Genomic DNA, 16,542 nt, shown 5'->3' on the forward strand with positions numbered 1-16,542 from the left:
GAAAAGATTAACATTAAACAGATACATGAGGTGGGAGGGAAAGGGAGAGAAAAGGGAAATTGCATGGTAATGGAGGGAGATCCTCATTGTTATACAAAATTACATATAAGAGGTTGTGAGGGGAATGGGAAAATAAACAAGGAGAGAAATGAATTACAGTAGATGTGGTAGAGAGAGAAGATGGGAGGGGAGGGGAGGGGAGATAGTAGAGGATAGGAAAGGTAGCAGAATACAACAGTTACTAATAGGGCATTATGTAAAAATGTAGATGTGTAACTGACGTGATTCTGCAATCTGTATTTGGGGTAAAATTGGGAGTTCAAAACCCACTTGTATCAAATGTATGAAATATGATATGTCAAGAGCTTTGTAATGTTTTGAACAACCAATAAAAAAAAATTTGAAATTAGGTTATTAGGTACAAATTTAGAATTATTAACATTCTTGGAGAATTAAACCAATTCTTAAAGTAAAGAAAGCTTAATTAGTTCTAGTGATCTTTTTTTTTTTTTTCTTGCCTAAAGTCTATTTTGTCCTTTAAAAAAAATCTATGGTAAATTTTCTCCAAGTTTCTGATTTTCAACTTTTGTTTTAGGTATGTCCTTTCTAAACAATATATGGTTTCTGTTTTGTACTTTAGCTTATACTATTATATAGCTTTAAAATTTCTGACTTTTAATTGGTGTATTTAAATCTAACATAATAACTGACATATTTGGGTTTAAATTAGTTATTAGAATTATGAAAATGAGAAGCCAATATTTGCTTTTGAGAATTCATAGTTTGGTTAGTCAATTTAAGAAGAATTATCAGTGAGGAATCCAATCGAAAATTATTCTCTGAGGATTAAAAAAAGTAGGTACATTTCTTTTTTATCTTCTAGACATCAGCATAGAATTTACATAAATACATGAAAAGTATTGATAAATGTAGGTCTGTATTTTGTGCTATAGCTAAGAATGCTCCCTAGGGTTCAATAAATTCACTAACTTTACTAGTGAAAGGCATTTTAGTGAGAGAAATAAGCAAGATTAAAATGGAGATAATATTGTTTAAATTTTGCTCAAATGGTGACAAATAGGACAGATATAACTAATTAAAGCATTAGAGTTATGTTAAAAAATGAAGTACCTTATATATAATCAGAGATATGATAACTTATGATTTAATGGTGTAGTAAGAATTGTAATGCAAAAATAAATAAATAAATTTTAAAAAAGTAAAGCCTGAAAGAAACTCTAATATTTTCAGTTATGCAAATATTTTTGGGTAAAGATCCAATCCCCCCAACAATAATAACCACTTAGCTGGGTAATAGAAATATATTACCACCTCAGGTTCTTGTGCCATCGCTTCAATTAAAGAGAAGTTGGAAGACAAGGAAATGTTGTTTTCAATGCAAAATTTCTCCCATTTATTCACAATCAGCTGGCGGAATTCTGGTGTTAAAACTCCACTGTAGACGATGCATGCTGCTGATAGCAGCATGTCACCCAGGATCCTCTCTAGCTTGTTATCGATGTGATTGATTATTTCTTGCCACCGAGCCTAAATATCAAGATAAAAAGGAGTTAGTGGATAGAAAATATACTATGATGAGACATTTACGATGAAGACCATTAATGATGGTCTTCAATCTGGATATATCATTACTATTAATATTACTGTTTCTAGTTGTAGTTGTATGAAAGCTAATTATAGATAACATTTTAAAAAGAATTGTTTTCTGGGAGGAATACTAGTCCTGTTCCTGGGTTTGTCAATAATGTCATATTTACTGAGATATACAGCCATTTCAAATCCTTTGTGTAATAAAGCAGGGTAATTTTGAAAATATCAATTCACTATGCTATTAATGGTATTCAGTAATAATAATCAACATTTACCAAATCTTTAATCATCTGTCAGACACTTTACTTTGAAAATCTTATTTGACACCTTCAATATTTTGTTAAACAAGTGCTATTGACTTCACTTTAATATGAAGAAGTAGAAGTTTAGAGAAGTTAAACAGCTAGCTCAAGATCACGAAGCTTCTGATAGGTGTAGCTGGGATCTGAACTCGGATTCTCTGGCTGCAGAGCTTCCTTCTCCAATAATATACATCCTTGATTGGCCAATGAATAAAGCATGGTAAGTAAGAGCCCTCTCTTCTGGAAGCTTAAAATCTAGAGTACTGATGATGTTCCCCTGCTTGTCAGCAAAACTCAGGAACATCAGTCAACTTTTGAGTGCTATAATTTCCTTTTGACTGGCATGATTGCATATAAGAATCTCCTTCTCCCTTCTGGAAGAATCATCATGATATGCATTTATCTAAATAATTAAACTAAATTATCTTGAGTTTTAGAATATCCTTTGAGATATAGAGGAGGCAAATTAGTTAGATGAGAAAGAAAAAAAATGAGATTAAAGGTGGCAGAAGATTGACAGACAAAAGTGAAAATGTCTTTTTCCATCCTAAAGATATTACCTTGCTTTTGGCCCCCCTCTTTCTTGTGTTCAAATTGGGTTTGTCTAGTGCCAGGGAAGGAAAACTCATGACATACTGATTGAACCGTTTACTTTGGGCCTCATCAGACACAAATGTGCTGATATATATTTACAAAAAAATTTATTTGTAGTTGTAGATAGACAGTAGGTCTTTATTTTATTTGTTTTTTAAATTTTTATGTGGTGCTAAGTATCAAACCCAGTGCTTCACATGTGCTAGGCAAGCACTCTGCCACTGAGCTACAGCCCCAGCCCAATGTGCTGATATTTTAAGAATAAGAGAAACTAGCTCAGATCTTTGTAGTCTGTTTACTTCTCTTTTAAGACTAATTCAACAAGATTCCTTTCTTTTATCTAGTGAATATGTTGTTGAAGTAGATAAGAAGTTTGACAGGGAGATAGTTTTAGGAGACATGCAACATAGCCTGCATTGAAATAGCATCAGGTTTGTTGAGTCCAGAAAAAATTAATGATGGCTATATAAATCAAGGGAATTCATGCCTTCTCCTCGTCTAGGACAGTCAGCAAAATAGCTGCACATTGCAAGCGCTTGGTGACCAATTTTTTCCGATTTGCTAATAGTTGTTTTTCAGCAACAATATCTTTGTAGGCCGCCTGCAGAAACTGCAAGTGTTCTTCAATCTGAAACACAATGGATTTGTTATTGAGAAACAATCTTACTCTCATTTTATTTCAAGAATTTATCTGTTATTTATATCTAAATATAGAGTGGAACCATTTCATTTTCACATCCTGGATGGATTATATTATCAATGAAAATGTACACTGTAGAAATGAAGTGATCCCTTTTGATATTAAACTTTGTATTTTAAAATACCATTTCCCTTCCTCAATAGACTTTCTTGGAATCCTAGTATTTGAAGAATCATCTCTTTCTGATTTATATTTTTTCACAAAGAAAATTTTATATCATATCTAGGTTTTTTCTTAAAGAAAATGGCAGATTTTTTTTTGTTGTTGTTTTTTTTTTACTCCAAATACACTGAGCAGACCAGAGAAATGAATGAGTTTTTTAGTTAGGATGACGGAACGAAGGAACTGTTAAAACTATCCCTAGGATATCCATAGAAAACATATTTTCAGGATTAGCTGATAAAATAATATCTTGACAACACTTCGGCTTTAAAGAATTTGGTGACCTCTTCTCTAAGTAATTGACTGAAGAGTTTTGCCCCAGTTAATAAAAGCTTTCACAATCTGGGCCCAATCTTCCATCCCAGTTTCATCTCTTTTATTACTCTTTCCCAATTCTAGAACTCTGCAGCACATTGGTTCATTCTATACCTCCCAAGCATTCTCTAAGTTTTCTTGTTTCTGGGATTGCCAAATCACATTCTTCCCTTATTCTTGGGCTCTTCCCTTAAAGGGATGTAAATTGTAGGCATTCTTTAAAATCCTGACCAATTTCTAGTCTTGTTAAATCCAGACTGATGCAACTGTTTTGTAGCAGTCCTTTGAGGAGTAATCACAAATTGCCATTTGTTGTCTCATGAGCTGTGGTCTTACAGTCTTAATAACCTTTCTATTGTAATTTTTAGTTTTGAAAATTTTTATGTCTTCTCAAAATCTTTGAAACCAGGATGCAATAGTGCAGATCTGGAATGTCCTCCAAAGGCCAATAATGTGAAGGCTTGGTCCCCAGCTTGGCACTATTGGGAGGTGATAGAATCATATAGAGGTGGAATCTAATGAGAGTAACTTACATCACTGGGGGCATGCTCTTAAAGGTGACATTGGGACCCAGGCCCCCTTCCTCTTTATCTTTGCTTCATGGTTGCCATGAAGTGATCATAAGCCCCTATGCCACATGCTCCCATCATAATGTACTGTGTCACCACACGCCAAAAGCACTGCTGCAACCATGGATTGAAAGACTGAAACCTCTGAAACTATGAATCTGAATAAACCTTTTCCTCTATTAAGGTGATTACCTCAGGTATTTTGTTACAGTATTGGAAAGCTGGAGACTTGAACCTGGTATATACATTTAATTGTATAGACAGAATTGTGCTTATTGTAATTTATAATTTCTCCTATTTTAAAGATATTATCTTGGTGAATACATATGTACATTTATATATATATATGTATATATGTACATATATGTATGCATATTGGTGAATATATGTGTATATACACACATATACATATGTATATATGTATATGTGTGTGTATATATACATATATGTATAATATACACACACATATGTGAACACACACCCATATTTTACAAAAACATACACATTAAATACTTTGGGCATGCTTATGCTAATAACTTAGAATTTATTCCTGGTTTACCCATAATAATTATTCAGTTGTTTGTACTTTTATGTATGTTTTTTGTTTTCTTGCTCATTTCAATTGTTTTGATTCCACTGAGGAAACCATTTCTTTGTTACTCATGGCCTAGTCATTTAAATATTAATGTATAGGACCTAGCCACTAAGCTGAACACTTGAGATGTCTATAATTTTTGCACTTGAGGAGTGACTGGAAGGTCTGAGGGTGGGCTCCTGCTGCCTTTGGGGCAGGTATTAGTCATTGGGTATCTGAAATATCTGTGCCTCATTTGTTAAGTGGGGGCTTACAATAATATTCATCCTGGAGATGGTGTTAGGATTAAATTGACTAATACAGGTAAAATGCTTAGAATAGTTAAGTGTTCAGGAAGTTAACTGTTACTGTGGTAGCTGACTGATGTCATGAAAGATGATGGCTGAGGCTTAATACAAGTTTACACCTAGGAGTCAGCCTGGTGCAGCACAACCCTATACACAACTGCCACATCTGCCAGCAAGTCTCCTCACTGGCTATAAACTGCCTGTTTTTATTCTTTGACAATTTTTTTTCTGTTGAGCTATTCATTTTTTTATTTGAGCATTTTACAAATTATGAAACTGTATCTGATGTATATGTATTTGCAAATATTTTCCTCACTTTGCTCTTTGTCTTTATCTAGGACTTATTTTGCACTTTGAAAATTTTATTACATTTAATCATTATATTTAAAACATTATTTTGAAAAATTCCAAAAAAATCTGCTGGCATTTCAACTGTAATCACACCAAGTTCATGGATTAATATAGGGAACTTAAAAATCTTTTGAATATTGTTTTATTTGGTTGAGCTTTATAGTATTTTATATTGATACTGCACATTCTATAATAAAGCTCATTCCTAGATATTTTATATTTCTGGTTACTATTATAAATGAGATTGTTTTCTTTCACTATGTCTTCTGACTGGTAGGAAAACTACTGCTATTGAATGTTAATTTTAATGTGTAAACCTTAGCAAAATCTCTTTTTGCTTATAGTTGTGTTTGAAATCTCTTGAATTTTCTAGGTCTTAGAAAATATTATAGACTGAGTGTTTGTGTCCCTCCTGAATTCATGTGTTGAGATTCAAGCCCTGAATATGGTGATATTAGCAGGTGAATCCTTTGGGAGGTTAGTATTCCAGTAAACAAGTGTGGAGCCTTGTTTAATGGAATGGGTGGCCTTATAAAAAAGACCAAGAAAGTCCCCTCATCCTTTCTGCCTTATCAAATGTCTGTGAACCAGGAGGTGGGCCTTCACCAGACAATGAATCTTCTGGCATCTTGATCTTGGACTTCCTAGCTTCCTAAATGGTGTTTATAAACTACTCACTTTGTGGTATTTTATTATAGCAGCCCAAACAGACTAAGCCAAAGTAATGCCTCTTCTTCACAATTTTAAAAGAGTTTGAGAGACTGGTGATGATTCTTTAAATGTTTAGTAGAAATGTTTAGTAAAGTCATCTGTTCCATGATTTTTTTTTTCTTTTTTTTTGTGGTGCTGGGGATTGAACCCAGGGCTTTGTGCATGCGAGGGAAGCACTCTACCAGTTGAGCTATTTCCTCAGCCTCTTTATTTTGATTATATATCTGTCAAGATTTTCTTTTTCTTCTTGAGTCAGTTTAGATAATTTCAGTGTTTCAAGGAATTTTTCCATTTTTTCTATATCATCTACTTTGTTGATGAGTAATTAGCTGTAGTATGAAGACTTAATAAAATCTTCTTTTTAAAAAAAATCTTTATAAGTAGTAGTGTCTCACTTTCATTTCTGATTTTACTATCTTCTCTCTCTTTGTCTCAAATAGAGGTGTGTTAGCTTTGAAGACATTTCTTTTTATTTAAATCAACCTTTGGTTTAATTGATTTTATTGTTTTTCTATCCTCTACTTTGTCTCTGCTCTAATCATTATTATTTCTTTCCTTCTGCTTGCTTTTAGTTTCATCTGTTTTTTTTCTAGTTCCTTAAGGTATAAAGTTAGGTTCTGACTTGAGATCATCTTTTTTTTTTAAATTCATATAGTTTTTAGTTGTAGATGGACGCAACTTTTTATTTATTTATTTATTTTTATGTGGTGCTGAGGATTGAACTCAGTGCTTCACATGTGCTAGGCAAGTGCTCTACCACTGAGCCACAAGGCAAGCCTGAGATCTTTTTTTAATGTAGGCATTTACTATTATAAATTTCTCTCTAAGCACTGCCTTTGGAGTATCTCATAAGTTTTGGTATGTTGTATTTCCATTTTAATTTTTCTCTGAGTATTTTATGATTTCCCTTATTTGACCCACTGATTTTTTAAGTATGTTATTTCACTTCTACATATTTGTGAATTTTCCAGTTTTCCCATTATTGATTTAAAATTTCACCCTATTATGATCAGAATATCTACTCTACATGCTATTTGTCAATTTAAAATCTATTGAGACTTATTTTGTGGACTAACATATGATCTGTCCTGAAGAATCTCTCATGAGCCCCTCAGAAGGACATGTATTCTGTTGTTGGTAGAGTATTTTGTAAATGTCCATTAAATCTAATTGCTTTATTGTGTTTAGTTCTTTACTTCCTTAATAGAGCCAAGTAAGAATACTAGTTGTTCTGCTAGAAGAAAACACAGGTCAACACTCTAACATATTAGACAGGCATTGACTTCCTTAGCAAGACCCCAAAAGCTCAAGAAATAAAACCAAGAATCAATAAATGGGAAAGCATTAAATTAAAAAGCTTCTGCGCAGCAAAGGAAATGATAAGGAGAATGAAGAGAGAATCGGCAGGAGAAAAAATATGCTAGCTGCTCCTCTGACAGGGGATTAATATCCAGAATATATAAAGAACTCAAAAAGCTTAGCACCAAGGAAATAAATTATCCAATCAAGAAATGGGCAAAAGAACTAAACAGCCATTTCTCAAAAGAAGAAACACAAATGGTCAACAAATATATGAAAAAAATTTTAACATCTCTAGCAATCAGGGAAATGCAAATCAAAACTACACTAAGATTTCATCTCACTCCAGTCAAATGGCAATTATTAAGAATATAAATAAGAATAAATGCTGGCAAAAATGTGGGGGAAAATGTATACTCATACATTGTTGATGGTCCTGCAAATTAATATAAAACAGTATGGAGAGTCCAAAAAACAAAAACAAAAACAAACTAGGAATGGAACATCCATATGACCCAGCTATCCCACTCCATGGTATACATCCAAAGAACTAAAATCAGCATATTATAGTGATACAGACACATCAAGTTTATAGCAGTGCAACTCACTCTAACCAAGATATGGTACAGTCCTGGTGCCTGTCAATAGATGAATGGATCAATAAAATGTGGCATATATACACAATGAGTTTTACTCATCCATAAAGGAGAATAATATGGCATTTGCCAGTAAATGAATGGAACTGAAGAACATCAAGTTAAGAGAAATAAATTAGATTCAGAAAATCAAAGGGTCGAATGTTTTCTCTCCCCCTGCAGAAGCTAGAGGAAAGCAAGGGGGAGAAAAGTGGGATTCGGTAGTCACAAACATATAGGGAAGATCAATAGAGTAGAGGAAGGGGATTGAGAGGATGGGAAAGGGGAGGAAATGTGGAATAAAATTGACAAGATTATGCTATGTACATGCATAAATATACTCCAGCAAATTCCACCCTTATGTATATCTATAAAGCATTAATTAAAAATAAATAAATCAATGAGTGAAAGGAAGACCTGTAGAGGAAAGAGAATAGGTGAAGGGAGTAGAGGTGGAAATGGGGTAGGGGGTACCAGGATCTGAAATAAAGTAAGTTAAACTCCATGCATGTATGATTATGTCAAAATAAACCCAACTATTATATATAACTATAATACACCAATAAAAACAAAACAAAACAAAACAAAAAGCTAAGAAACAGAAAAACCAAGAACACTAATTGCTGCCCTATTCCTCAAGAATATCTCCCCCTATCCCCGNTTGTAAATATCTACTTCTGGATATTGTTTTGAGGATTAAATGAGAAAATGTATATAAAACACTAGCATAGTGTTTGGAACACAGCAGCATTAAAAAATTAGCTGTTATCACACCTATCAAAGTAAAACTATATAGATAAAATATTAGCAATAAAATGATATATCAGCATAAAACAAATTCTGTCCAAATTTGTTTAATCCTTCAAAAATGTTCAATACTATTTATATAACTGAGTTCTTAAGAAATGCCTGTGAGACCAGGCAGGTAGCATAAATGCTTGAAGTGGATTAGGGACTGATCATAGCCAACTATGAATATAGGGAATACAGGCTGGGTTGCCAGATCTGAGTTTTCAAGAGAAGATAGGGATTCAGAGTTAAATGAAATTCATAGATTTTTGAATGTAGATAATTGCATCAAAACATGTATGTGTGCAGGGGAGACTATATAGACCAAAAGATGTCAATGGACTGTTGCCATCTTTGAATTATATTACTTCACCTACTCTCAGAATGTATATGAAATACATAAATAATAGGGATATATAATAGGGATAAATATCAACTCTAGTTCTAGTTCTAATAATGATACTTTATTTTAATTTAAATCCAGACATTTAAGAAATAATCATGCCTTTATAAAGTAAAAGAGTAAACTATATAAACAGGCTAAATACAGATTTTTAGGAATTCAGGTGGGTACTGGTTACATATTTGGTAGACTAAAGTTCTAAAGATTTCCTGGGAGAAATTTGGTAAAATGCAAATTAAAATGTTATTGCAAATTAATATGTTAATAATTAACATATTGAAGGTTTTAGCAGACACAAAGAACTTTCTTTAATAAGCTCTACTGAGATAATAACTTTTCTGGGGGGTGGTGCTGGGATGAACCAGGGCCTCTACATATGGTAGGCAAGCATTCTGCAGTTGAGCTATCCCCTCAGTGCCCTGAGATAATGACTATTTTCTGGTATTTTTGTATATTTCAGAAAGGTATTAAGAATTTAACAAGTAAAAAAATTCTTACCAGCTGCAAACCTCTCTGTTTTTCAGCCAACCTTTGTTGTGCAATTTTAAGAACACTTTGAGCTTCAGCCACTTGGTTTTGTTTAGGGACTACCACCTTAAAGAGAATGCCAGAATATTTAGGTATTGAAAAAGTCAAGTTTACTATTAAGAATGCCACTAACCATGAAAGATTTATAAGTGTCAACCGTTAAAATAAACTTTCCTGGAATTTCCTATGTGTGCATAGGGGATATAAAGTAGCTTACTATGGTAACTAAAATAAATAAAATGATACATGATTGTTTTCAGAGAAAAATGTAATAGGAGCACTTGACATCTGTATGAGTTAGTATAATGTATTTGATTAAAATGGATTTCATTAGGCATTCTTTCCACAGAAGTTCATTTTAAAAATCATTTCTGGAACTTTTTGGTATATCACTTTTAAATCATCACAGAGATTAAGGAGAAAAAGCATACCTTCCGTACTTCATGGTAGTCGTTCAAAGCTATAACCCACTGGCACATTGAGCGGCAAGCAACAGAAATCAGAGCAATCTTGGTTGGGTTGAAATCAGGCAAGCTTAAAATTTTTTTCAGTTTCAGGAAAACCTAGAGAGAATATACATGTTACATGAGAAAGAAATATTATTGATCTAGTTTTCCCCAATGTACAATAGAATGAATGAAACTTTAGTTCCTATAAAAAAGACTCAACTACTTGTTAATTGCAGAAGCAGACATATCTGTCTAGGTTACAAAATAGCCCTAGGTCAGGAAGAGAAAACCCTCTTTACTGAAAAACTGCTACTGCTATTGTTCAGTAGCTTTGTTATGGTTTTTCAAAAGGAACTCTAGCTTTTGGAAATATGGTATACAAGGAGGCCTGAAGTCCCCTGGTACTCCATTTTGAGATGACTATGTTCTGTCCTCACAACCTTCACTGGTTTGACTACACATTCAGTGGTTTGACTACTTCAAGATGATGGGATGGCCTGGGGCATACTGAGGCCCACTGAGGATGATCTCTTACTTAGCTGTGTCATGTGCTCATAGATCCACTTCAGCTAAATGGTAACACTTAGAGTTAGGTATATAGAATTTCTCATCTCTTTCTGGGAGCCATATTTGGAATGAAGTCTTTCTCCAACTGAGATTCCTTTTCCCTTTCCAACCAGGCAACTCCTCTCTTGCCTGAAGAACAGAACCACTTCCTGAATAATTTAGATGCCAAGTGGTCCATTCTCAAATTATTGGTTTCTTATTATTACTTAACATACTGCTAGGCTTTTAAAATATTTTATTTGTTGTTTTTAGATATACATGCCAGTAGGGTATATTTTGACATATTATATACACATGGAGTACAACCCATTCCAATTAGGATCCCATTCTTGTGGTTGTCCATTATGTGGAGTTATACCTATCGTGTATTCATATATGAACATAGGAAAGTTATGTCTGATTCATTCTACTGTTTTTCCTATTCCTATCTCCTCCTTCCTTCCCTTCATTCTCCTTTGTCTAATCCAATGAGCTTCTATACTTCTCCACCCCCGCTACCTTCCCTTGTTATGGGTTAGCATCCACGTATCAGAGAGAACATTCTGTCTTTGGTTTTGTGAGACTGGCTTATTTCACCTAGCATGATATTCTCCAGTTCCATCTATTTACCAGCAAATGCCATAATTTCATTCTTCTTTTTGGCTAAATAATATTCCATTGTGTATATGCACCACAATTTCTTTATCCATTCATCTATTGAAGGGGCACCTAGGTTGGTTCCGTAGCTTAGCTATTGTGAATTGAGCTGCTATGAATATTGATGTGGCTACATAATTATATTATGCTGATTTTAAGTCCTTTTGGTATATACCAAGGAGTGGGATAACTGGGCCAGATAGTGGTTCCATTTCAAGTTTTCTGAGGAATCTCCATACTGCTTTTCAGAGTGTTTGCACCAATTTTCAGTCCTACCAGCAATGTATGAGTGTACCTTTTTCCCCACATCCTTGCCAACATTTGTTCTTTAAATGAGCTATTAATTACTTTTAGCTTAAAAAATATACCTAAACAAAATCGTAGGGGATCATATTTGCTAAGTATTGTCCAGACAGTGAATGTTTGTTGCACTAATTCATGAACAATATGGATATTGACACTAAATTCTGCTAAAAATTCACATTATTCATATACAACCCTGTACTTCCTATTAACACAGATCACCATCATACTAGTTAGCTGCCTAATTTATAATTTAATATCTATCTTCCCTGTTATTTTTTTTTACAACATAATGAGCTTGTATTTAATATAGTAATTCTCACCATGGAGATCTTAATTAATACAAAGGCCGTTTTGCTTACATTGAATCTCTTCCAATGTCAATATAACAGTGGCTTTTTTTAACATTAAATTTTTTCTCCATTTCAATATTAGATGCATTGAGTACATTTTTTTCAAAACTTTGTTTTCCCCCTAAAGATAAACATTTCAATTTTGGTTATTTGATATCTAAGTACAATATTAACTTGGGAGATAAAACAAACATGTAATAAAAACATGGAGAAAAAGACTCCTTAAGGACTCAGGAGGCAGTGATAACTCAACAGTGGAGATTTGTTAAGAGTCTGGGCAAGAGATTCCTCCTTCCTATTTCATATGCTTTGAGAATTCTTAAAACTACTACTTCTGTAAATTTACACTATCCCACATCTTTGACCTTTTTTCTAAGCAGCAAATACAATTTATAGGCTGCAGTTTTCAGTGCATTATTTGTTATAAAGAAAACATTTTTTTCTTCCATTTAACAAACATCCATTTGTTCCCATTTCATGGGAAACAACTAAGAATATGAAACCATTACTGTTCACTGGGAAATTCAGAGTAAAGCTCAGGTTTAATCTGAAGAAAACAAGTTTTCAGGGCGAAGTTTGATTCAGGAGGCCCTTGAAAGTTACATCTGTCCATTCCGCTTTCGTGCATACACACCAAGACAAGCACAAATGCCTGTAATGCTGAGAACCACACCTAACAAGAGAGCGATTGCATCTCCGGCTTCTACTGCTTCAACAACTGGCAGAACCAAAAGCAATGAAATGAGGACTAAGAGCAATTGTGTTGAAACTGAGGTCATGATGCTGGGATCTTGAAGACTTAAAGGTTCCAATGAAATGGCATATATAAAAATCTATCTGACTTGAAATATTCCCTTTTTGGAGCTCCGGAAGCTGAGGCTAAGAGAGTACACGTGACACCGCCTTCTGGGAAGCAGCCATTACAGGAATGGTCTATCTTCCCTGTTATAACAGAAGGAATAGGCTGGTCTTATAAACTACTCTGTCCTCATGTCTATTACAAGGAAGATGTTCCTTCAATGTTTATTGAATGACTTAATGATCACTCGCCCTTTCATCCAGGACATTGCCGCTCATAAAGGCCAAATGCCACCTATGTAACAACAGGCTAGTAATGCTGCAATTAGTCTGCTTATGACCTTAGCTCTCAGTTCATCTGCTAATGTAATATCACAGTTTGGATATTCTCCCATCCTCAGTCATCAAACTTCACATTTTTAGGCATTTGATATAGCATTGACCACATTTTGGTACCAAAGTCTGCATTAGATTCCTTTTGGCTACTATAATAAATTATCGCAAATTGAGTGACTTAAAACATTTCAAGTCTCTCACAATTCTAGAGGCTAGAAGTCTGAAATAGAGATGTAGGTAGGTTTCTAGTACCTTCCAGCTTCTGGGGCTCCTGGCATTACTAGCCTGTGGTTACATAGCTGGCATTTGGCCTTCTTTCTACTTCTATGTACTGTTTCTTGGTCCAGGCCTCTGTAACCTCTTGCTTATTCTGGCAGATCTTGTTTTTTTTCTCTTTATGAGAGTCACCTGTCCAACCTGGCCTACCTCACTCTACTGGTGTCTTAAAATCTGCTGTTTGTCCAGGACTTTGGCCTTACTGGATGTTCTCCAGCAAATTTACATTCTTTTGAATTAAATCTGCTATAGCAAATATAGGAAATTCCAATAGATTTTTCAGAGTTATTTTCTTAAAATTTTTTATACCTTAATTTGTACTCCCCATCTCCTCACATATGGATTAATATTTGTAAAGCACTCAGAACAATGTCTTATACATGCTATTATATGAACACTTGTTACACAAATAATGCATTCATTGTGTGCTCATAATGTACTGCAATCCACCCAGAAAAACTCTCTCCGTCTGTTGTCCCGTTACTTTGCTAATCTTTATTATTTAAAGAGATTTAGAGACATGATATTTTTCCAATTTCAGGGACATGTTGCCTTTCCTTGACACTTCCAGGAAATCTATTAAGTTTGGTTATGCAGCTTGCTTTCTGATTTTCTAAATCTCACCATTGTCTTCTGCTTCTAATATATTTTTTCCTTTAAAAAGTTTTTATTTGAAAGTTTTTTTCACTTCTAATACATAATTCCAATTCTAATACTTCTATTTGACTCCATAGGTTATAAATATGAAAGGCATCTATTGTGCATTAATTAGGGAGTAAATGTTTACCTTATCAGGTATGTTGTCCTTGTCAAGATTAATCAGTTTCTTTAGAAAACCAGTTTCTGAAAGAAGCAGCTTTGCCGTTGCCCAGTTAGGTTTCTTTTGCAGAAGAATACATACTGCATTCATGACAGTCAGCACAAGGAAGGGAGGCTTTGTGTACACCCTGTAATAGGCAGTGAGAAGTAATCAACTTCAGGATGAAAAATCAAATGCATTCTGAAAACTCTCTCAGAAGAAAACACACACACACACAGGTTTTTAACAGGAGTTATTTGGTTATCTTTTAAAATCTGAGTTTCTTTAGTAATTGGTTATCTTTGCTTTATGAAGATGAGAACCATAAATCTAAATATATAGAACATTTGAGTTAGAGACTAATTCGTTTTATTTTAAAAGTGTCCACTGCAGAGTCATTTAAAAATAGGAACATCCTATTCCTATGTGCCACTTTTCAGGAACAAATATTTGATGCAAAGTGAGGCCTGCTTATATTAGTCCTCTATTACTTCATACAAGGAGTCTGTCTTGGATCCTTACTGATTTACCCCAATCTGCGTTTTCTACGCTCTTTTTTCTTCCTTTAGTCACCGATACAAAGAGTGGCAAAGGATTATACTCTTATGGGGCCATCATTTACATTTTCATTATAAAAACAGCAGCAAGGAAAGAGAATGAACTAAGTTGTGCATGTGCCAGATGTCTCTGCCACATGTCTGGGAATAGCAACAGAGATCATAATAGAAGCTGCCCTCATTTGGGTGGCATTTTGAAGTAAGTTAAATGCACATTAGCACTATCACAAGAGAGACTCTTTAAAAACAAACAAACAAAGTATATGCAGGGAAATTTAAGGACAAGGCTGGTTTTCTTCAGCTTTTATAGTGCTAGGGCAGGGGAAGGAAACCTCTCAGTATGAAACTAGCCTTTATTGAGCAGTGTCTTAGGCAACACTTTGTTCTGAGCATTGTAATTCATCCAGTCATTTCAACATCTACTGTCCCATTGCATAAAAGAGAAGCTCAGGCATAGGTCATACTGCTAGAAAGTGGCAGTGCCAGGATTTCAACCCGGGAAGCTTGGTACCAGAGCCATGCATGTAACCACCATGATACACTGCCCCTCCGAAATTAGCCTAGAGGGAATTTGGACTGATATCTCTGTCAGGAATATTTGCCACAGAAAAAATTGAGAGAGGAGAAGCTTCTGGGACAAAGTCACCAGGTATGGGGGCGTGAAGCCTAAATTGGAAAAGGATTGGCTTCTGTAATCACTCTGATGCCATCTCCTGACACTCCTTGCCCACTGAACTTTAGCCATCTTGGTCTTTTGTATTTCCTGAAGGCCACCAAGCACATGTTTACCATATCAATTTTGTGCTTTCCATTCCTTTGCTTGGAACACTATTCCTCTAGATATCTACCTACTTTACATAGAAACTTCATTCAGTTCTCTGTTCCAATGTTAATTTTCCAGAGAAGCTTTCTCTAGCTGTAACTTCAGTGCCTCAGTGCCTGGCACACAGTGTGTACTCAATATACTTGGCAAATGAAAGAAAAAATAAATGCATAGGAATGAATGCTTATGAATGAAGTAAAAAAGGAAAAGGACATTAAAAATTCATTCCCCTTTTCTGGCTTCTCTCTGTGCATTTGTTTTTCAACCTTAAGTGCATTAACTGCAGCATTGTGATAGGCTTCTTTGTGGTTGTTGGTTTTGGTACAGGGGATTGAACCCAGGACCTCTCTCATGCTGGGCAAGTACTCTCCCACTTAGCTACACACTTAGCCTGTATTTTAGTTATTTTGTTTTGTGACAGGATCTCTCTAAGTTGCCCAGGCTGACCCTGAATTTGTGATCCTGCTGCTTCAGCCTCCTGAGCAGTTGGAATTGCAGCATGTGCCATGGCACCTGGCTGTATGTTTTTGTCCTTTACCATAAAAAAATTTGTTTAAAAAATACTTCTTTCTACTGTTTGATATCCTTATCACAAGATTTGATACAGTGTTATAAATACGATGGTAGATTTGTTCCATGTTTCCACATCTTTTACTGAAATATTACTTTATAAAAAGAATAAAAACACATTCTAAGATATAATATGCAAACTCTCCTTATTTGTTCAACGGGAGAGCTCAAGTTAAAAATATGTTACTGACAGATTCAACTTAGAATCAACAGGATCAGATCTT

At 34.5% G+C, this 16,542-nt stretch overlaps 2 protein-coding genes across 2 annotated transcripts in view; both read right to left on the reverse strand.

Moving 5' to 3' along the window:
- The window catches only part of Dnah14 (dynein axonemal heavy chain 14), a gene marked incomplete at its 5' end in the record, with an annotated part of 341,751 nt that overhangs the window by 75,085 nt on the left and 250,124 nt on the right, over positions 1-16,542 (reverse strand). The window contains 5 exons of the mRNA XM_048809786.1: positions 1,333-1,548; positions 2,995-3,135; positions 9,822-9,917; positions 10,283-10,414; positions 14,357-14,516. Of these exons, the coding sequence (XP_048665743.1) occupies positions 1,333-1,548; positions 2,995-3,135; positions 9,822-9,917; positions 10,283-10,414; positions 14,357-14,516 (745 nt within the window). The remainder of the gene's footprint in view (positions 1-1,332; positions 1,549-2,994; positions 3,136-9,821; positions 9,918-10,282; positions 10,415-14,356; positions 14,517-16,542) is intronic.
- On the reverse strand, positions 12,541-13,089 carry LOC125618472 (small integral membrane protein 30). Its single transcript, XM_048809302.1, has one exon. It carries the CDS (start codon positions 12,936-12,938, stop codon positions 12,759-12,761), a length of 180 nt encoding a protein of 59 aa, XP_048665259.1. The 5' UTR covers positions 12,939-13,089; the 3' UTR covers positions 12,541-12,758.

This window comes from Marmota marmota, unplaced genomic scaffold (genome assembly GCF_001458135.2).
Source record: "Marmota marmota marmota unplaced genomic scaffold, marMar, whole genome shotgun sequence".
Lineage (NCBI taxonomy): Eukaryota > Metazoa > Chordata > Mammalia > Rodentia > Sciuridae > Marmota > Marmota marmota.